Source organism: Pan paniscus, chromosome 7, assembly GCF_029289425.2.
Source record: "Pan paniscus chromosome 7, NHGRI_mPanPan1-v2.0_pri, whole genome shotgun sequence".
In the NCBI taxonomy this organism is placed as follows: Eukaryota; Metazoa; Chordata; class Mammalia; order Primates; family Hominidae; genus Pan; species Pan paniscus.
Genome location: NC_073256.2, coordinates 72,613,644 through 72,636,308, shown reverse-complemented (window position 1 = coordinate 72,636,308; position 22,665 = coordinate 72,613,644). Strand labels below are relative to the sequence as shown.

The window sequence follows — 22,665 nt, the reverse complement described above, 5'->3', positions numbered from 1 at the left end:
CCTCAATAATCTGAGAGTGATGAGAAGACTAGACTATTACTGTGGCTTTATTACAGCCAGCCATAGTCGTACAATGGGATATTTAATTTAAACATCCACAAGGCACTCAGCACAGCACACTTTCCTGCGCGGATTGCTGTTCGCCACTTCCAGGAATACCTTCCCACCCAGACCAAGGAAGGCAGCTCAGTCCAGCGCCTCCTGTCCCGCCCCGCCCCGCCCCGCGGGGAGGTGCCCAGCTCTCCCCGCCCCTCGCCCCGCCCCGTCGCGTAACCCGGATACACACCCACGCTCCCCTTTCACCTCGCGGCCGTAGGCTAAAGTGGAAGTCGGACCAGCCGGCAGGCGGAAGAACCTAGAGCGCGCTGCCTGGCGAGTCAGGCGCGCGGGGCGGCGTTGGTGGTCTTCGCGGTGCAACTCAGCCTTTCCTGGGAGGGAGTGATGGGGCGCACCGGGGCCGGGGAGCGGGCGCCGGTGTAGCCCGCGCGGCGCCTGGCCCGGAGCGCGGCGGCTGCGGCGGCGGCGGCGGCGGGCGCTGGAGGCCTGTGAGAGCCGCAGCCCGGAGCGCCCGGCTTCCCGCGCCATGGCCCCCATGGGCATCCGCCTTTCCCCACTGGGGGTGGCCGTGTTTTGCCTGCTGGGGCTCGGCGTGCTCTACCACCTCTACTCGGGCTTCTTAGCTGGCCGCTTCAGCCTCTTCGGCCTGGGCGGCGAGCCTGGCGGCGGCGCGGCAGGGCCCGCGGCCGACGGGGGCACCGTGGACTTGCGCGAGATGCTGGCTGTGTCAGTGCTGGCCGCAGTGCGCGGCGGCGACGAGGTGAGGCGCGTCCGCGAGAGCAACGTCCTCCACGAGAAGTCCAAGGGGAAGACGCGCGAGGGAGCCGAGGACAAGATGACCAGCGGCGACGTGCTGTCCAACCGCAAGATGTTCTACCTGCTCAAGACCGCCTTCCCCAGCGTCCAGGTGGGAGCCCACGGGCGGAGCGCCCACTCGAGCCGGGTAGCGCGTCTCGGCCCGTCGACTCTTAACAGTATGGGATGTGGAGCTTCTGGTTCCATTTTGTAGATGTGGAAATTGAGACGCAGAAGTTAACGTGCACAAGGTCAGACAGACAGCAGAGGAGCTGGGTGAGGTTGCACGTAGTCTGACTCAGGGCCCGTGCCCTTTTGGCTCGTCCTGGGTCGGGTGTGCGCCGTGTGTACCTGGGATCAGAAGGCCTTGAAACGAAAAGGTTGACAAAGTTAATTGCATCCGCAGCTTCAGGCTCCTCTGTAGAATTAAGGGGTTGGCTAAAATCCACCAAGACCCTCTATCCTTCCTTGATTTCATCCCTAGAAGGGTCGAAACTGGAGTACACATTTTCTGGCTGGCCTGCCAGTAGCCAGCTGAAAGACCGAGTCTTGTTGCAGAGCTGTTAGTGTGCGGGGCATTTGTGTGTGCGTGTGTGCGCGCGCGGGAGTCGGGGTTGGGGGGTGGGGGATGAGTATGCTCATTTCGCTGTCTTTTTGTCAGGACGCTCTTCAGTTTATAGTTTGCGGGCCCTTTAAGGAGGTACTTAGAAATATACCAGCTGTTGGTCCTACCTGGCCCTTGATTAAAGATCCATATTTACTCCAGAGAATAAGAATTAAATAACATTTGGCTTTTCTTTGGGTAGGTTTCTGGGAAGGGAGTTGACATTTTCTTAAGGAAATCCAGACATTTTGGATTTGTTATTAATACTTTTTGAATTCATCATTTCACTGGAGCTGCTATTGAGTTGAATAAAGCATATTTAAAATTTGCAGTTCCAGAAACTGCAAATTTTGTTGAGGAAGAGCTCAACATAGCGTAGCAGCACCTTATTAACGTATATCTTAACTCACCTAACTGTAGTTTTGGCTACTGGGAAGAAAAATTGTCTTCACTGGAATTTTATTAGATAAACAGTGATGTGCAAACCCAGCCTTCTTTGGAAGGTGACTGACCTTTTACTGCTGATCTTGAAAGAGTTAGGAGAATATTGTCATTGTTTAGTTATGTATTTTGCGTAAGGCTTCTTCCAGTCTATCATAATATTGCTTTGGTTTTTTTTTTTATTCTCCTCTCTTCCTCCCTTTTCTTTCGTCTTTTTCTTTTTCCAGTGGAAAGGAACATTGTATTTCCTATCATGAGCTACTGGATACCAGATGTAATTAACGTTAGAATTTTTTTTTTCAAATTTCTACTTAAAACACAGAATATTTCCACTTTTTCTTCTTCCCTACTCTGTTTTTATCATCACAAATAATACTTAAATTTTTTTGCATCTAGATGTAAGATGTGTTTATGAAATATTTTACCCCCTTTCCAAAACTTATGTGTTTCTTTCCCCAAGAATTTATAGAGGAAACAGGAGATTCGGAGAAGTTGCTATTTAATGGTTATAACAGTACTAATAATAACCATTTATTGAATATATTTTACATACCCAAATACTGGCTACACAGGACTTCATTTGATCCTTAACAGCAACTTTAAGAAGTAAATTTTATTTCTGCCTGCTATACAAACGGGAAGTCTGAGGCTCATGACACTCCAGCTTATATGAACTATCCCACATTTTAGCTAGATTTTTAGAAGGCTATTTAAAACTTATAATTGTAGAAGCTTAAAAGCAGTAATAGTGAAATACAGCAAGCAGAGTTGATTTTTCTTTTTTTAAGTAAAAACAAAAGTATCTTAAATGTTGAAAACACATCTGTATGTGTGTGCATTCTCATTTATTAGCAAACAATAAGGGAATGGCTGCCAAGGGCAGTGAGCTGCATTTTATTAACACAAAAGCTAAGCTTTTGGAATTGCAGATGTTGAAGTCTCTGGCTTAATATAAAACAACTTCTTGTTTTCTTGTGACTATTTGAATGTTTGCATGTGCTTCTGTAGTATTCATGTTGGGTCATGACTGAAGGAATAGAAGAGGTTTGTGCTCATTTATACAGTGTCAAAGTAGGGATGGTGTCATGTTGAGCGATCTCCTTATACCCCTGTGTTGTAGGCTAGAGGCCAAATATTGTAGCCAACTAAGTGGAGAATCAACCTAAAAGAGTCTTTCTCCTTTTTTGCCTTCCCCTCTCCTAATGCCCAGAAGTACAGTCTTAAATGCCTGGTTAATTTTGAAGCCTCACCCCAAATTTCTTGGTAAGAAACTTAAATTATATCCCACTTAGTTTACTTCCTAGTGGAAAAAGACCATTGAGAAGCAACAGATACTTCTTTCTTTTATCCTAGTGCTCTATGTAAATGTAGAAAGATCTGTTTTCTCCCACTACTTTCCTATGTAGAGTCTGAAGTCTGAGCTTTCGTATGTAATGTTCACTCCTCAGTAAAAGGATATACCAGGGGTTATCCTAGAGCACTCAACTGGAGACAGTTTTGTCCCCTGACATTTGACAACGTCGGAAGACATTTTTGATTGTCACAACCAGGGGTGGGATGCTACTGGCATCTAGTAGGTAGAGGGTAAACATCCTATAATGCACAGGACAGCCCCCTATGACGAAGAATTATCTGCTCCATTTGTCAATTGATGCCCAAGTTGAGGAATCATACTCCAGAGAAGTGAGTGCTATCCTAACAAAACTCAGATTTCACCTAGGCTCCCTGGATTTCCTTTTGTCTTCAGTTTTCTTCAGGTTAGAGATCCCAGAGAGTCCTCCGGGCAGCTAGTCTCCTCTTCTTAAACACTTTGGCAATGCTTGACTTCATTGTGTCAAAGTAATAGTAACTCCAGCCATTTGTATGGCACTGTCTCTTTATCCTTGCAGGTAACAATGAAAATGAAGGCTGAAGATACTTTTGTGGAGTGGGTTTGCAGCCACAGAACAGACAAACTGAGATTTATAGTTTTGATTTAATGTACAGGGGACTGTCTGTTTGAGGGGCTCCTGTCCTCAACTTGATTTGTTCAAAGTTTTGACAATGAGTTATTTGAAGGTAAAGCATGGTACTCCAAGCTGGTAGCAGCCACTTGGGTCTGTGCCTTCCTTGACCTATAAGATGGAAGTTAAGCTTCTCTCTTTCAACAGAAGTATGTCCCAGAAAAGTTTGAGAAGCACTAATATAGTGCACAGAGCACTTGCATTGATATCTTGTGCAGTCACCAGCCTAGGTGGTACTGGCCAGTCATTTAACTTTTTTGAGCCATAGTTTCCTCTTCTGTAAAATCAGAATAACTAGTAATTGGTGTAGACATAAGCACTGAAAACAGAGGAAAAGAATCTAGTTCAAAGGAACAGGCCCAAGAGAGATAGTAGGACAGCTAATTCTTGTAATCTAATGAGTTTGAGTAAAATGCACTTGGGAGAATTATTGTGGAAGAGATTGGAAAGGTAGGTAGGGGCTAGGTCATATTCCAAGCTCAAAGGAATTTGGACCTAGTCCATAGTTTACTACTAGAATACTAAAAGAAGGCCAGATTTAGCTGACTTTTCTTGAGGCCTGCAATAAGCCATACTTTGGGCTTTGGGCATTTGGAGGTAGATAGGAACTAGTTAGAGACTGTTAAAACAGGCCATGTGAGAGATGAGGACCAGGACTCAAGCAGTGGGGAAGTTATGCTGAGCTTGTTTTACTAGCTAACATTTGCATAGCCTTCTGCAAGCCACAAAAATTGAATTAAACTTCTTAATGACATTATTAATTTTATCTTCACAGCACAAAGGAGGTTAAGTACTACAGCCTCTGTTTTTCAGATAAAGACTTGGAGAGGCTAAATAATTTGCTGAAGATTGTCCAGCTAGAAATTTTTTTTTTTTTTTTTTTTAAAGATGGTGTCTTGCTCTGTCGCCCAGGCTGGAGTGCAGTGGCGCAATCTCAGCTCACTGCAAGCTCTGCCTCCCAGGTTCATGCCATTCTCCTGCCTCAGCCTCCCAAGTAGCTGGGACTACAGGTGCCGCCACCACGCCCAGCTAATTGTTTGTATTTTTAGTAGAGACGGGGTTTCACCATGAGAATGATCTTAGAGTCACTGAGATTGACATAATGGTCAGAGAATCATCTCAGGTCTGTCTAATTCTCTATATAAGGCGGTATAGCAGATGTAACAAGTATACTCTTAACTACAGTGTTAAAAATGAATGGAAGGACTCAGAGTAGTTGCTTGGAGGATGGTTTGGAGGGGAGCAAAGTAAATACAGGGAGACCAGTTAGGAGGCCCTTTTTCAGGTGAGAGCTTATATCTTTTGAATTAGGGTTATGGTTGTAGAGAAGATAGATGTAGAAGGAAATGAAAGAATTTTTAGGGATATGTCAAAAATAACTCCTCTATAGCTTTCACAATTGGGGTTTTGTTGCTGGTGAAGGGGAGTGGTGGTTAAGTTGGGGGACAGATTATGAATGCCATTTTAGACTTGCTATGTTAGAGATGCCTTTGATATGTCCAAGGTTAGCTGTCAAAGAGTCAGTTGAATATATGAGTCTGAAGGTCTGAAGAAACATCTGAACTGAAAATACAAATCTGTGAGTCATCGGTGTTGTGATGTTAATTGAAACGGGTTGTGGACAGAATTGGTTAGGGAGAGAATATAACATGAAAGGGGAATATCAGGGCCTAGAACCAAGGATAATAAAGACTGAAAACAATCATTTAACAAGAATAGTAGCAACCAACCTTTATTAAATGCTTACTCTGTGTTAAGCACTGTACTAAGTTTGTTTTACCTTTTCTCTTTCAGTCTTCTTAAGAACCTTACAGGGAGCTAGATCATTGTCCCTTTTTACCAATGAGGTAATTGTAGCTCAGAAAGTTTAGGTGACTAGCCTAAATTATTCATATACCCAATAAATTGAGGAGTTGGCATTTGAACTCAGGCATCCTATGATTAGGAGGTGAGGAAATGGAGACTGTGAGTAAAGACAAGTTTTGTGAGAAATTGGGCTTTTAAGGAAGTTGGCTGGGGTGTTAGGTGTATTATGTTTCCTAAGAGAAGGTTCTGTGCTTTCTTTTTGGTATATTTGTTTTTAAGATATGAGACACTACAGCATGTTTAATTGTTTATAGAGATATATTTGAAAGACAATAGTTGATAGTAAAAGGTTTCTGTAAAGGTGGGAAGAGAATAGGACAGGTAGAGGTACGTTTATTTATATGTTTAGAAAATAGTTATTGAGGCCGGGCTTGGTGGCTCATGCCTGTAATCCCAGTACTTTGGGAGGCCGAGGCGGGTGGATCATGAGGTCGGGAGATCGAGACCATTCTGGCTAACACAGTGAAACCCCATCTTTACTGAAAATACAAAAAATTAGCTGGGCGTGGTGGCGGGTGTCTGTAGTCCTGGCTGCTCGGGAGGTTGAGGCAGGAGAATGGCTTGAACTTGGGAGGTGGAACTTGCAGTGAGCCGAGATCACACCACTGCACTCCAGCCTGGGTGACAGAGCAAGACTCCATCTCAAAAAAAAAAAAAAAAGAAAAAAAAGAAAATAGTTATTGAATGCCTACTGTATTGGTCAGGGTTCTCCAGAGAAAGAGAACCAATAGAGATTTATTATAAGGAATTGGCTCGTGTGATTAAGGAGGCTGAGAAGTCCCTTGATCTGTCAGCTGGAAACCTGCAAGCTGGAAACCCAGGAAAGCAAGTGATGTGATTCAGTCCAAGTCCAAAGGCCTGAGAACCAGGAGAGCTGGTGGTGGTAGTCTCAGTTGGAGGGCAGGAGAAGACTGATGTTTCAGCTCAGCAGTAAGGCAGAAGAAGGGGCAGTCTTTCTTCTCCCTCCTTTTGTTCTATTCACACTCTCAAAACATTGAATGCTGCCCACCCACATTAGAGAGGGCAGTCTATTTTATTGAGTTCACTGATTCAAATGCTAATCTTATCCAGAAACACCCTCACAAATACAACCAGAAATCATGTTAGCCAAATCTCTGGGCATTCCATAATCCAGTCAAGTTGCCATATAAAATTAACTATCACACCTATGGTATGATAGGCACTGTGTGAGGTTAGGATATAATGATTTATGGAGAAATGAAGTAAATGATCGATTCCTTCTTAAGGCATTAACCAGAAGTCCCTTCAAACCCCAAAGTAACTGAACTAGCATACTAATGGCATTGGTTGTGTTTGGGGGCCTTGAACTTTGACAATACTGATGGAGAATAGTTTCCTTCCCCTTTCTGGAATTTAAAAGACTAGCCTAAATACACTTATGTGTGTATATGTATTATATGTATATGTATATGTGTGTGTATATGTCCATATAATTAAATAAAATTTTTAAATAGACAAACTTGTCTTAAGAACCTTTGTACAGCTGGTTCCCAACTTAAGATGGTTCAACTTAGGATTTCTTTACAATGGTGCAAGAATGATATGCACCATTCATTGTAAAGAAACTATACTTGTAGTACCCATACAACATTCTGTTTTCCAGTTTTAATAGAGCAGTCAATAAATTACATGAGATATTTAATACTTTATTATGAATTAGGCTTTGTGTTAGATGATTGTGCCCAACTGTAGGCTAATGTTAGTGTTCTGACTACATTTCAGGTTGGCTAGGCTATGCTGTGATGTTTGGTAGGTTAGATGTATTAAATGTGTTTTTGACTTCAGATATTTTCAACTTATGCAGTACAAATGCTTCTCAATTCACAATGGGTTTATCAGGACGTAACCCCATTGTAAGTTGAGGAGCATTTGTATTACATAAGCATTTGATTCCTGACCCCTGACTTGGTTGTACTAATTTTAAGGTATTGTTTAGCATATAGATTAAACATTTTCTGTCCTCACAATTACGGAACACTCCTACTATTCTGTACGTATTCTCATATCTAATGCTGCCTCATTTAAGCTGTGCTTTCCCTTCAGATCTGCACCTAGCTATTACTATTTTATCCCCCAAATTATTTTTCCTATTTCCCCTACCTCCCATCCAGTAACAGCAATGTTTTTTTTGTTTTGGTTTGTTTTTTCTCAGAGTTCCTGATGCAAGGTTGAGGTTTAAAGGAAGAGACTCAAATTAAATTGATTCACACGTGTGAATTTCTTCTGGCTCTTAAACTACTTAGGAGTATTTACTTTTATAAAAGGGAAAATGCATTAGTCAGGAAAGACTGAGTAGGAAATGCTGTAGTAACGACATCCTCCAATTCTCAGAAGCCTGACACTCTCCAAAGCAGTTGTCCTCCATGTAGTGACTGTGACCTAGTTGATGTTGATATGTGATTCTGCCATGTCAACATAGCAGGGAAAGAGAAGAGATTGGAGAATTGGGCAGGAGCTTTCTTTTTATTGCCTAAGCCAGAAAGTGATGCGCATTCACATTTTTGTCCATATTTTGTACATCTACATTTTTGTCCATATTCTACTGGCCAGAATCACTCTCATTTGCCTTTAACTACAAGGCATATGGGAAGTATAGTCTCCCAGATGTTCAGGAAGGAAAAGAAAAGTGGACATTGTGAGTACTAGAAATGCCTACACAGGAGGCAAGTTAACCTAAAGAAATCCCTACTTGCTATACATAGAGGCTAACGAAAGGATCTGAGAATGTTTTGATAATTGCCAGGTGTAGGTGGAGACTGCAAGATGAGCTATTATGTATCAGCATAGACCAAGATCAGTTTAGTGTTTTCTGAATTCTAGAACCTTTTTATGCTTACCCTTCTAAAATTATAGGTTCTCTAAAAGCTGCATTGTTCATTCCCACCATAATGGGCTTCTTTGGGAGTGATTGGCTGAGTGTCAGGAGGGGGCAGGGATTGGCCAGGGCTGTTAGTAGGTATGGGTTTTTGGAGCTTGGGTTGATTTCTTATGCTTCAATTCCCTGTTGAGGTCTTTGACAGGCAGTAAGGATGAGGAAGGAAGAGTAGGTTGAGTGGAAGAGGATTATGGGGAAGAAATGAAAAACTACAGTGGCTGAGAATAATATTGTCAGTTAAGATGTATTTATTGAGTACCTACTTTGGTTTAGACAATGGGGATGGAGCTACAGTAATGAAGAAAATTTGTGTCCTTGCACCCACAGAATTTACGTTCTAGCTGATCAAGATAGTAAATGTAAACAAGTAACATGGTTTCTGATAAGGGCTTTGAAGAAGAAAAAATAGGGTCATGCCGGGAGAGTGTCTGGTGGTCCTTCTTTATCAATGGTAGTCAGGAAAGGCCACTTTGAGGCAGTCTCATTTGAGCCGAGACCTTAATAAGAACCAGGATGTCATGCAGAGATCTGGGAAAGCGTGTACAAGCAGAAGAATACAGTAAGTACAAAGTACAGTAAGTACAAAGGCTGAGTGACCATGAGAAGACTAGTAAGTCTGGGGTACAGTGAATAAGGATGCAAACAAGAGAGAGATTACGGGATAGCACTTACTGCTGTCATTACCCAGATCATCTGGAACTTAATGTTGTAGATTATGATAAGGAGTCTGGATTTTATCTCTGCATAATGAGAAACCATTGGAAGGTTTTAAGCTAGAGTGCCATGGTCTGATTTAGGAAGATGGCAGGTTGCTGGGTTGAGAAGGGAAGCTCTGTAAAAGCAGTAATTTTGTCTGTTTTGTTCATTACTGTATCCCAATGTCCAAAACAGTTTAGCGTATATAGCCATTAGATGTTGAATGAATGGGTAAATGAATATATTGTAGGAGGTGAGAACAATTGAGGACTATTGTAGAAATCCAGGTGAGAGATGGTGGCCTAAACTAAAATTTTCTTGCTAGACATGATGACATATTTAGAATTGGGAGGTAGAATTTCCAGGAGTTACTGACTGATTCGATGTGGCATGCGAGAAAGGATTGAGGAAGACTTTCCGGTGTTGACCATAGCAACTATTGATAAGGTTGTTTACATTGGTGGGTAGTAGATTTTTCAGATTTGTAGGTATGTAGTGGTTGCGGCCGGTTATAAATAGCAGTTACGCAAAAGCAGATTAGGTATTTGTGCTAATGTTCTTGTTCTTCTGCTGTTTCTCCCTAACCCGATTCTCAGTGAAGATCTTTTCAAATACTGTTCTATAATGTGTTCACTCATACTCAGCTGCAAGTACATGGAGAAGCTGACTTGAATTGTGCAAAAAATCAGTGAAGCTCAGTAGTTGCCAGACTTGGCACTGCCGTTTTGTAAGCTACAGTGGTTAAGGCCCATAAGCTACTTCGTCTTTTCTAGGAGTCATGTTTCTTTTTTTTTTGAAGTTTATTCCTTTTTGCATGGTGTTACTGTTATCTTCATTCATCTGAGGTAGTCTGGCATTGTTGTTAAGAGTGGTTTCTGAAGCCAAAATGCCTCACCAGTGCCACACTGTCTTAATTATTCTGGTCTTGATATCTGGTAAGGTAAGTCACCACACCATGATGGTATTTTTTTTCCCCTCTTCCCAAAATGTTGTGTTGCTTCTTGACTTTTTGTTCTACCATGTAATTTTCAGAAATGCCTTGTCCAGTTTCCAAGGAGAAGGTTAAAAAAAACCAACAACAACAAAAAACACTGGAGATTTTGATTGGAGTTGCATTTATCTGCAAGCTCTTTTAGATTTTCTCAGTGCTCAATAATCAACTTCATATTATGGATTGGTTTTTCTTTCTAAACTTTGTACCTCCCCACTTGCTCCTCTCCCCCTCCCTTTAGCTTACTGCAATGACTAGGACCCTCTGCACATTGTTAATAGCTGTTATGATGGAGGGCAACTGGCTCTGTGTTGCAGCCTGCGAGGTCCTTCACCATCTGGCTTCCATTACTCTCTGACCTCAGGTCCTTAGCCTTTCTCCTTGGCTCACTCTGCTGTAGCCTTGCTGGCCTCCTTGCTGCCCTCTGAACACACCAGGCACATTCCCACCTTAGGATCTTTTCATTTGTTATTTATTGGGCTAGAATGCACTTCTAGATGCCTGCCAGGCTTATTTTCTTTAGATCTCTTCAGTCAAATACCACCTTTTCAGTGAGGGGCTTCTCTAGCTACGTTACTTTTTTTCAAAACAACTTCATTGCAGCATAGTTTTTATATCTTACAATTTGTCTATTTCAAGTATACAATTCAGTAATTTTTAGAACTGCCAAATTGTACAACTATCATCATTAATCAGTTTTAGAACATTTTCACCACCCTAATAATACCCCTGACCCCATTAACTGTTTATTCTTGTTTTTATCCCTTATCCCAGGCAACCACTAATCGGTCTTTCTCTATAGATTTGCCTTTCCGGACATTTTACATTAATGGAATCAAACAGTATATGATCTCTTGTATGTTGATGCTTTCACAAAGCAAGGGGGTTCATCCATGATTTAGCATGATCAATACTTTATTCGTATATATGGCTGAGTAACTTTCCATTGTATGGATATACCAAATATATTTATCCATTCATCAGGATAATGGATAAACTACTAATTGATGGAATTAGTAGTTTTCTGATTTTAGCCATTATGAATAATTGCCTAGCCACCCTTTCTTAATACTATCTACCCCTTTTTCTTAAAGAATAACCCTTCCTCTACTCTCTAACAGTCCTTTCTCTACTCTCCAACAACACTCTTTCTGTCCTTTTGGTCTTTATTTTTTCCTCCTTATCACTATCCAGCATACTACATGTTTTTTCATGTGTCTTGTTGTTTATCTATACTAGAATCTAAGTTCCACAGGGCAGAAATTTTTGTCTCACATTGATCACTGTGGTATCTTTAGGACCTGTAACTGTGTCTGTCATATAGTAGGCAATCAATAAGCATTTGCTGAATTAATAAAGACATAAGTGAATAAATTGAATGTTTACTTTGCTCTGTACTGAGAAATATTTAAAGATTTACCAGGCGCGGTGGCTCATGCCTGTAATCCCAGTACTTTGGGAGGCCGAGGCGGGCAGATCATGAAGTCAGGAGATCGAGACCATCCTGGCCGCCAACACGGTGAAACTCGTCTCTACTAAAAATACAAAAATTAGCTGGGTGTGGTGGTGGGTGCCTGTAGTGCCAGCTACTCGGAGGCTGAGGCAGGAGAATCACTTGAACCCGGAAAGTGGAGGTTGCAGTGAGCCGAGATAACACCACTGCACTCCAACCTGGTGACAGAGCGAGACTCCGTCTCAAAAAAAAAAAAGAGATATTTAATGATTTAAGCGGTTTGATGTTTCTAGAATATTAGTATTTTTAACCTCTCCTGTGATAATTTGGGGTGTTTCAGGGTACCTTCTGGAGATTGGTGATAGTTATATTTTTTAAAATCATGTCTGTGTCTCTGCAACTTTCTGAAGACTATAGGTGAGAGATGTTGTATTGACAATACTCATGTATTGTCACTGCTGTAATCACTTTGGCACTGTAGCGTGGGGTCTAGGCATGGCATCACATGTAGCATAAACATGACCTACTCTGGAAAGGGAGCTTGTCAGAAAGCACAGGACCCAACAGCCTGTCCTGCTGAGAGTGTAAGTCCCTAACTAAAATCAAAATTTTGGGGACATTTTTTCTTGTGTGTGTGTATGATGATGTGATAGAAGTCTCGTGGTGAGGCAGTATTCAAATAAGATTGATGATCTGTTATTAACTTAATTCTTAAAGAACACTCAATTCTTAGATTTAGTCAATTGGTATATGCCAGTTTACAAAAGTAAATGCAGTTCTAAAACATTTTTTTATTATTATTTATTTTTTGTTTTTTTTTGAGATGGAGTCTTGCTCTGTTACCAGGCTGGAGTGCAGTGGCGTGATCTTGGCTCACTGCAACCTCCACCTCCAGGGTTCAAGTGATTCTCCTGCCTCAGCCTCCCGAGTGGTTGGAACTACAGGCACGCACCACCATGCCCGGCTAATTTTTGTATTTTTAGTAGAGACGGGGTTTTACCATGTCGGCCAGGATGGCCTTGATCTCTTGACCTCGTGATCCAGCCGCCTCAGCCTCCCAAAGTACTGGGATTACAGGCGTGAGCCACCACACTTGGCCAAAACATTATTTTTAAAACACTGTTTTACAAATTAGACTAATTTTAGGATGCATTAAGAAGCGCACTGTTGAAAACAGTGTTTTTTACATAGGATGGGACAGGGGTGCACTTGACAATGTCCGGAGACATTTTTGTTTGTCACACCTGAGGGTGTTGCTGCTGGCATCTGGTGCGTTCTAGTGGCATTCAGCCAGGGATGCTGTTAAACATCCTACAATGCACAGGACAGCCCCACAACAAAGAATTATACAGTCCAAATTGTCAGTCGTGCCAAAGTTGAGCAATCTCAATTTAAAGGAATCTGTAATGTGTTTGTAAATGAATAGAATACTTACATAAAGTATTATACAAACACATGTATATATATGTTATATGTAGAAATAATATATAATATATATTATACAGAGAGAATATATATGTGTAAGGGGGGTTTGTGTGTGTGTGTGTGTATATATGTATGTATGTAAGGGTGTGGGGTAAGGAGAGAATACATTCCTCTATTCTCGTAACAACCCTTCCTCTACTTATATTTCTCTCCTTACCCCACATCCTTACATATCTGTATGGTAAGTTAAATTTATTTTATGTTTTAATTTTGTTCCTTAGTTAAAAAAAAAAAGGTAGAAAATTTGACTGTACCTCCCTATTCTGTGATATGTCTTTCTTCTAACTCTAGTTGCTTGTGTTGTGTTCCAGAATATTGTCTATTTTCACACTTTAGAGCTATTATCTTTCATAAAGCATTGTTAAGGTTTAAGTAGCTTGTTTCTTCAATGCTCAGTTTCTCTATATTTCTCTATATCCGAATTATCTGTCTTGATTAGTCAACAAACCAGGCTTGAATATTAGATTGGGAAGCATTTAAAGACCTGATGTCATGGATTTTTTTTTTCATTTTCATTTTGCAATATGGAGCATCAAAAGAAATAAAAATAGGGATTTACTTATTTATAATTTGGGTGATTTTTGTCTGAAATACTTTTGTAGTTTATCAAATAGTGATTGTTCTTCTTACTTTTTTTAACTGTCACCTGTTTTTAATGCAGATTAATACTGAGGAACACGTGGATGCAGCTGATCAGGAGGTTATCTTGTGGGATCATAAGATTCCTGAGGATATCCTAAAGGAAGTAACTACTCCTAAAGAGGTACCAGCAGAAAGTGTTACTGTCTGGATTGACCCACTTGATGCTACACAGGAATATACAGGTAATTTTTAAACTGAACTCAAAACATTTGATTGACGTTTAGTAGTAGAGAACCAGAACCAAGGCATACTTCCTATAGGTGATAGTGGCTCACTGATTGTTCAGTAAAGAAGCATTTTTAACAGTAGTAGCAAAATGTTTTATATTGGACACCTATAATTGAAGAAACTTCTTTAGCCAGAATTTAATGTTTACTCAGGATGTTAGGAATTTAAGTTTTAATGCATGTACATCTGACTTTGGAATTCAAAATAGTAAATTTCTAGGTACCCAGAAGGCAAGTAAGTAACAAAACAGAACTACTGTCCCTCCAGTCCCCTTTTTTACCTAGTCCTAGTCAGATTTTTATTTTTGTAGATCCCCTCTCAGGCCTTGTTTCTTACCCACAGGTAGCTAATTTCTGCCTTTTCACTCTTCATTTGGTTTATATGTTACAGTTTATCTATTTATCCTGATAGATGGTAAGTTCTGTAAATGTGGAGGCTTCTACCTTTTTACCTTTGTATTTCAGTGCTTTTGCACTGAACTTGAACCATAACAATCAATACATAACTTTGGAGAACAGGGAGAAGACACTAGATGTATATATCTAATAGTAACTAAAATTACAGCACAGAGCTTTTCAGGAGTAGATAATAGAAATATGGAATATCGAGAAATTTGTTCATAAAAAGTTCTCCTAAACTGAGATTGGCCTGTTCATATAGTAATAACATTTAGTGAGCACATCCCTCGTGCAGGGACTTTCTTAAGCATCTAATTTGATTTTTTTTATTAAAAGTTAATTTATACCTAAAGATGAGTGCTTAGTTATTGTTTATATTATACAGACAAGGAAGCTGAATTTAAGTAATTTACTCAAGGACATTCAGTTAACAAAATGGTGGGCTAGGAGAATAACCCAGGTAATGCCTGTAGAACCAGAACTCTTTTGTTTGTGTGATTTTTATAATATAAAAGGGTCTTGACTCTAAATGCAATTTGTTTTAAAACTTTTAAGTTCAGGAGTACAAGTGCAGGTTTGTTACATAGGGTAAACTTGTGTCATGAGGGTTTGTTGTACAGATTTATTTCAACACCCACGTATTAAGCCTAGTATCCATTAGTTATTTTTCCTGATTCTCTTCCTCCTCCCACTCTCTATCCTCTGAAAGGCCCCAGTGTGTGTTGTTCCCCTCTATGTGTCCATGTGTTCTCATCATTTAACTCCCCACTTAGAGAACACGTGGTATTTGGTTTTCTGTTCCTGTGTTAGTTTGCTAAGGATAATGGCCTCCACCTCCATCCATGCCCCTGCAAAGGACCTGATCATGTTCTTTTTTATGGCTGCATAGTATTGCACGGTGTATATGTACCACATTTTTTTACCTGGTCTATCATTGATGGGCATTTAAGATGATTCCATGTCTTTGCTATTGTGAATAGTGCTGCAGTGAACATACACATGCATGTGTCTTTATAATAGAATGATTTATATTCTTTTGGACCAGTAATGGGAATGCTGGGTCGAATAGTATTTCTTTCTTCAGGCCTTTGAGGAATTGCCACACTGTCTACCACAGTGGCTTAACTAATTTACACTCCCACCAACAGTGTATAAGCATTCCTTTTTTTCCACAACCTCACTTGCATCTGTTATTTTTTGACTTTTTAATAATAGCCATTCTGACTAGTGTGAGATGGTATCTCATCGTGAACCAGAACTGTTAGCCACTCCTTTAAAGGGGCTCTTGCCCTCGGACTCTGTTTGCTTGAAGGGATTGTTGTTTTGGAAAGACATTTCATGTATATAAATTTTTTAATGAACTAAAGTGTAATATTGTATCTTGAATTTATGCACATTACTTTGACATTTGTGTGTGTTTTGTTTTTTTTCTCATAGAGGATCTTCGAAAGTATGTCACTACTATGGTGTGTGTGGCTGTAAATGGTAAACCCATGCTAGGAGTTATACATAAGCCATTTTCCGAATATACAGGTATGAAATTTGCTAGAACTTTCAAGAATTATTGTTATTGAACTGTTTGTCTATAGTATTTACTGTCGTGTACCTAAATTTGTATCCACTCCTATATTAGTTTCCTAGGGCTGCTGTAAGAAAAAAACACAAATTATGTGTCTTAAACAACAAAAATGTAGTGTCTGACAGTTCTGGAGCCTAGAAATCTAAAATCATGGTGCTGAAACTGTAAGGGAGTATCTTTTTTGTTTCTCTTAGCTTCTGGCAATTTGCCAGCATTCTGTGGTGTTCATTGGCTTATAAGTGCTTATTCCAGTGTCTGCCTCCATCATCATATGGCATTCTCTCTGTGTGTCTGTGTCTCTTCTCCTCTTACAAGCACACCAGTCATATTGGATTCAGCGCCCACCCTACTCTAGTGTGACCTCATCTCAACCTAGTACATCTGCCATGACCCTATTTCCAAATAAAGTCAGATTTCGAGGTGCTGGGAGTGAGGATGTCAACATATCTTTTTGGGGGACACAGTTTAACCATAACAACCCAGAAAGTTAAGGTAAGCATTGAGATGAGATTATACTGGATTAGAGAAGGTTCTTAAGCCAATTAGAGTGTTTTTATAAGAAACAGAAAGGACATAGACACATGTGGGATAAGATGATGTGAAGGTGGAGGCAGAGATTGGAGTGATGTCTTTAATAGGCTAAGGACTGCAGTCACCAGAAGCTAGGAGAGAGCCATGGAAGTTATTTTCCCTCAGAGCCTCCAGAAGAAACTAACCCTGCTGACCCCTTGATTTTAGACTTCTGGCCTTTAGAACTATAAGAAAATATATATATTTTTATAAGCCACCAAGTTTGTGGTACAGATTGAGTATCCATTATCTGAAACGTTTGGGGACCAGAAGTGTTTCACATTGCAGATTTAATGTATTTGCATATATATAATGAGATATATTGGAGATAGGACCCAAGTATAAACATGAACTTTATTTATATTTCATATATAGCTTGTTTACATAGCTTGAAGGTAATGTTATACAACATTTTAAATAATTTTATGGTTGAAGCAAAGTTCTATCTGTGAGCTATCATGAGGTCCAGTATGGAATTTTCCACTTGTGACATCATGTCAGTGCTTTCCTGGATTTTGGAGCATTTCAGATTTTGGAATTTTGGATTAGGGATTCTCAACCTGTAGTTTTTTATGGCAGCTTTAGGACACTGATACAATGGGCATCCCATACTACCATCGTTTACTGCAGTCATCCCCATTGTGTCTTAAGGGCGTGACTGATAATTGCATAAAAAGGCTGTCTGTGAAGTGGGGAGAAATGGAAAGACAAAGTTAATTTTTGATTACTCTAAAATTATGTATTTGTTTTGCTGAATAACTGTGAATCCCAAATTCTGGCTGCTCTGAGATTGGCTAAACATCTATTTGAGTGTTGGCTCTGTGTTTCAAAATCAAGTCCACTTTGTGCTATCTGACCTTTTTTCTTCTTTTCATAATTCAAATAATTTTTAAAGTTGATGGTTTGATAAGCTACAAAAGATTTATGCCATTGCTATGACAATATACTGTAAGATTAATTATATAATTGCTTTATGGCTTATGGATTACCTTCACATATTTTCCTTAATCCTTACTGAATTAGTTAGGATACACACTAGGCCATTAATTTAGACTGCTGTAATGTACACCAAAATATATGAGGTTGAATACAAAGTAGTTTATTTTTCTCTTCTCTAACAGACAGTATATAAGCAGCCCATGACTGCCAAGGTAGTTCCCTGGTGCCAGGCATGCAGTTCTATCTCTATTGTTGCTTTGCTGTTGTCTTCCTCTGTGTAACTGAGGATGGCTCACCACTTCAGCTGTATTTCACCAGTGGAAAGGGTAAAAGGGGAGACGTGGAGGACATTTCCCACTAAGGGTTTGACTTGTGAAGTCAAACATGCATCTCTTCACCTCACATCCCATTGCTATCTAGAACCTAGTCGCAAAGGAGGCAAAAAAATGTAGTCCTTATTTTCAATGGCCATCCAAACTAAAATGTGGGGATTCTGTCATTGAAGGAAAACAGGGAAAGTGGATGTTGGAGTACAGCATAGTACTGCTACACAGAGAGAGGGACACAGTTACTAAAATCAGTACTCTCACTTACAAATGAGGAAATGAGACTCAAAAATTTAATACCTTCCTCAAGGTCATTCATGTAAATTAGTGGTAGAATCAACCATAGAAATTTTGTTCAAATCAGTGTCACACCACTTTCAAAATAATAACTCCATAATTTCTAACATTTATATCGTGTTTAACAATTTGCAGTATACTTAATGTTATCTCATTTGAACCTTTCAGTAACTATGTGACAAGGAAAGACATTATCTTTTTTTATAGATGAAAAAATGGACTTAGGAGCTCCTATCATGAAACCATAAGTTCAAAATGTTACTCTAAGAACTAACCACTCCTTAATAGTATCTTACAATTATTTTGTATTTTCACAGTTTATAAAGTGCATTGACATAAGTTTTTTCAGTCTTCAGTAACTCTGGAAGGAATATAAAATGGAAATTATGACTTTTTTTAATTAAAAAAACAGGCATATAAAAGTTAAAGACAGAGCCTAAGTCTTTGAATCCCTCTTTTTCTTTTGACACTGTCCCTTATTATCTCACTATATCAGTTAGGATGGCATTTAGCTACACACAGTGTAAATCTGATTACAGTGGTTCAAGAAGGGTTTCTTTTTCTCAACTAACAAGGCCAAAGCGTAGGTGTGCTTTAGTGGCTCCATAATACGTATAAGGATCTGACTCCTCTCTTTTTGCTTTTTTTTCTTAGAAGGTAGCTTTTTGTTTGCATGTTCACAAAGGTGGCTCCTCTCATTTACCACGGTTCTCCGTTCTAGGCAGGAAGAAAGGAGAAAGAAGAGAGACAAAAGGTCTACCCTAGATATTCTTTGTATGAGGAAAAAAATATCTTGAAGTCCTATCCATTAAACCCCTGCTTCATTTTATTGGCCGAATGTCACATGGCACCCTTAGCTGCAAACAGAGCCTGCTATTCCAAAGAGAATTGGAAGCTCAATAAAGGAAATGAGGAAATTGGTATTAGATAGGCAAAGAGATTGACATTCTCTGGGCATTGATTTCCACATCTGTACGTATTAGAGGGAAGAATAGGGATAATAAAATGCCCCTTTTTAGAAACCTTTATTTAATAAGAATATATATTCCTCTCTCGTCTGTAGGCTTACCCACCTTAAAGAAGCCAAATGTCCCTAACTTAGCAAAAAGTGGTTTCTAAAAATGTCTTTTTAAGTTAGTAATATAATACCCCATTCTTCTGTAATGCGGCTAACTTGCCCAATGTACTGGAACACAAAGGTGCTTGCTAGTCCGCAAACTCTCTAAAATAATCAATACGTTTAGAATTATGTTGGGTTGACCTTCCATTCCCACACTGAATGTTTGCTTGTGCCCTCCTCCTGGAATGTTATTTTCAGATCCAGACGGTATGTTGATGTTGGAGGAATACCAGTTGTTAAGTATCGGTATGTTTACCAGAGTTTAGCTACACTTCACTATAGTGGGAACTAGATATTATTGTTGTTGGCAATAAGAGCAAAGCTTATAAAAATTTTTATCAGACTTAATTAGAATTAATTCCTTGAGTTTGAAATTCTTAGAATCAAGAGATACTTGAATAGTATTTTACTGAAGTAATATACAAATGTATAAGTAAGTGTAGTACAGTAGACCCATGAACAGTGCAGGGGTTGGGGCACTGATTGTTGAAAATCTGTGTGTAACTTTTGACTCTTTAAAAACTTAACTGCGAATAGCCTCATTTTGACCAAAAATCTTAACAACATAAATAGCTGATTAACACATATTTTGCATATTTATGATGTACTGTTTCTTACAATAAAGTAAGCTAGAGGAAAGAAAATGTTACTGAGAAAATCATAAGAGCAAATATATGATTGAATAAGAGGGAAATTGCTTATCCTAAAGGTCTTCATCCTCTTTGTCTTCACACTGAATAGGCAGAGGAGGAGGAGAAAGAGAAAGGATTATTAGTTTTGTTGTCTCGGGTGGAGGAGGTGGAAGGAGAGGCAGGATATACTTGATGTAATTTTGTGAAAATATGTTGTAATGTCTGTTTGACTTTTTTACTTTTCATTTCTCTAAAAATTTTACTATATGGTACCAATCCTTCCTTATTTGCTTTAGTTTCAGTGACTGTATCGTAAAATCGTCCATGTCATAAAAGAAGTCAAAAGCAGTCTTGAATAATGAGAACCTTTCTTACAGATTGTCTAAAATCAATTTATTTTCTGGCACTGCTTCTTCTACATCTTCTTTCTCATCGTCTAGCCCTGGTTTGAAGCACTCATCTCCATCAAGTCGTCTTCTGTTAATTCCTCTGGTGTGGTGTCTGTTCACTCTTGAATGTCTCCAAGATCCCTATCTTGAAACCCTCTACCCCCCACCTTTTAAAAATAATATCTGCACTCTCATGATTTTCTTGATTGCCTCTGTTGTAAATCTTGTGGAGACATGCACAACATCTGGACAGTTTTTTCCAGCAGGAACTTATTATTTTGGGCTTGGTGAATTCATGGGTTTTCTATAACAGTGGCATCTTTAGTGGTGTAATCCTTCCAGACTTTGAGTGATTTTCTCTGTCAGGGTTCTCTACTATTAGTATTGACAGTCCTTTCCATAGAGTACTTTGTATAATGAGCCTTAAAGGTCCTTATGACCTCCTGCTCTAGAGGCTGGATTAGAGACATAGTGTTTGGGGGCAAGTAAATCACTTGATGCTTTTAGTGTTGAACTCATGGGGTTCTCGGTAGCCAGGGGCATTGTCCAGTACTCAAAGAACTTTAAAAGGCAGTCCCTTACTGGCAAAGTACTTTCAGACTTCAGGGTCAAAGCATCAGTGGACTCAATCCAGAAAAAGGATTCTTGTTGTCCAGGCCTTCTTGTTGTAGTCAGAAGACTAGCAAGCAGCTGGTGTTTTATCTTTTCCTTTCAAGACTCGGGGGTTAGCGGTTTTGTAGATAAGGGCTGTCCTGGTCATAAACCTGACTGCATTATACAAAACGGTAGAGTTAGCCCATCCCTTCCTGTCTTAAATCCTAGTGCTCATTTCTCTTCCTTACTAATAAATGTATTTTGTGGCCCTTTTTTTAAATTTTTTTTTTTTTTTTCCAGAATAGGACACTTGTCTGCATTGAAAACCTGTTCAAGCAGACAGAACTCAGTGATTTTCTTAATGGCATCTGGGGACTTGTCTGCTGCCTCTTGGTTGGTAGAAGCTGCTACTCCTGTTATCTTGGCATTTTTAAAAACCAGACCTCTTTCTAAAATTATCAAACCATCCTTTACTGGCATTAAATAATCCAGCTTTAGATACTTCACCTTCCTTTTTTTTAAAGTTGTCATATGACTTCATTTTTTCTTGAATCATACTACAGTCTTTAGGCATGTAGCAATTTTGTACCCACATAATAGCTGCATTTTCAATATGAGATAAAAAGGTATTTCATTAAAAAGTGTTAAGGTTTTTGCACCTGTTGGTGTGTAGCTTCAGCAATGGCTTCATGAGTTTTCTTGGTTTTTTTTTCCACAATTATTCTTACGCTGTATTCATTTATCTTGAGATAGCAGGCAGCCACAGTTACAGACCTCAATCTGTGGTATATATCAAGCAATTCAACTTTTTCTTGTAATGTCATGATTTTTCTCTAGGTGGGAGCACTTCTGGCATCACTAGTGGCTCTTCAAATGAGTCTCATGGTGTTATTCAAAGTTTGCATTAAACACTATGAAATTGTACTAAACACTATGAAAAATATGCAAAACCCACAAAAGATCACTTTTTACCATGATGAGCAGTTTGCCGGAGAGACAAACTGCTCACACAGAGATGATTACATCACATAGGGTTTCTTTTTTTTTTTTCTTTTTTTTGAGACGGAGTCTCGCTCTGTCGCCCAGGCTGGAGTGCAGTGGCGTGATCTCAGCCCACTGCAGGCTCCACCTCCCAGGTTCACGCCATTCTCCTGCCTCAGCCTCCGGAGTAGCTGGAACTGCAGATGCCTGATACCACGCCCGGCTAATTTTTTGTATTTTTAGTAGAGACGGGGTATCACCATGTTAGCCAGGATGGTCTCGATCTTCTGACCTCATGATCCGCCCGCCTCAGCCTCCCAAAGTCACATAGGGTTTTAAGTGGGTGCTCATGACACTTGGGCCCACACAGTAGCATTGTGGGCGGGGGGTGGGGGGGTGGTACAAAATTATTTCAGTAATACGTACTATAATTTTGTGCAGTTTATGATTTTACATTTGTTTACATGTCTCTTAACTGTGAATGGCGCTACATATGTATGGTCTGTAAGTGCTTGTGTGCTTAAGTTTTGGTAAGTTTTAACTTCTTATACTTTGTGTATATTTTATGGTAGTAAATGATAAAATAAGCTAGTACCAACATATTTTATGCATTCATAACATACCTAGCTTTTTCTTAAATTTTTAATATTTCTAGGCTACTTAATTTGTCCGTGAATTTTTTT

The 22,665-nt window shown here is 39.6% G+C and overlaps 2 protein-coding genes across 2 annotated transcripts in view; one reads left to right on the top strand and one right to left on the bottom strand.

Annotated features, from left to right (window-relative positions):
• Window positions 1-600, bottom strand: part of LOC134730975 (uncharacterized) — a 98,354-nt gene extending 97,754 nt beyond the window's left edge. The window contains exon 1 of the mRNA XM_063606770.1: window positions 287-600. Within this exon, the coding sequence (XP_063462840.1) occupies window positions 287-600 (314 nt within the window). The remainder of the gene's footprint in view (window positions 1-286) is intronic.
• Window positions 584-22,665, top strand: part of BPNT2 (3'(2'), 5'-bisphosphate nucleotidase 2) — a 35,624-nt gene continuing 13,542 nt past the window's right edge. Inside the window, exons 1-3 of the mRNA XM_003823229.5 lie at window positions 584-964; window positions 13,949-14,111; window positions 15,993-16,088. Of these exons, the coding sequence (XP_003823277.1) occupies window positions 584-964; window positions 13,949-14,111; window positions 15,993-16,088 (640 nt within the window). The remainder of the gene's footprint in view (window positions 965-13,948; window positions 14,112-15,992; window positions 16,089-22,665) is intronic.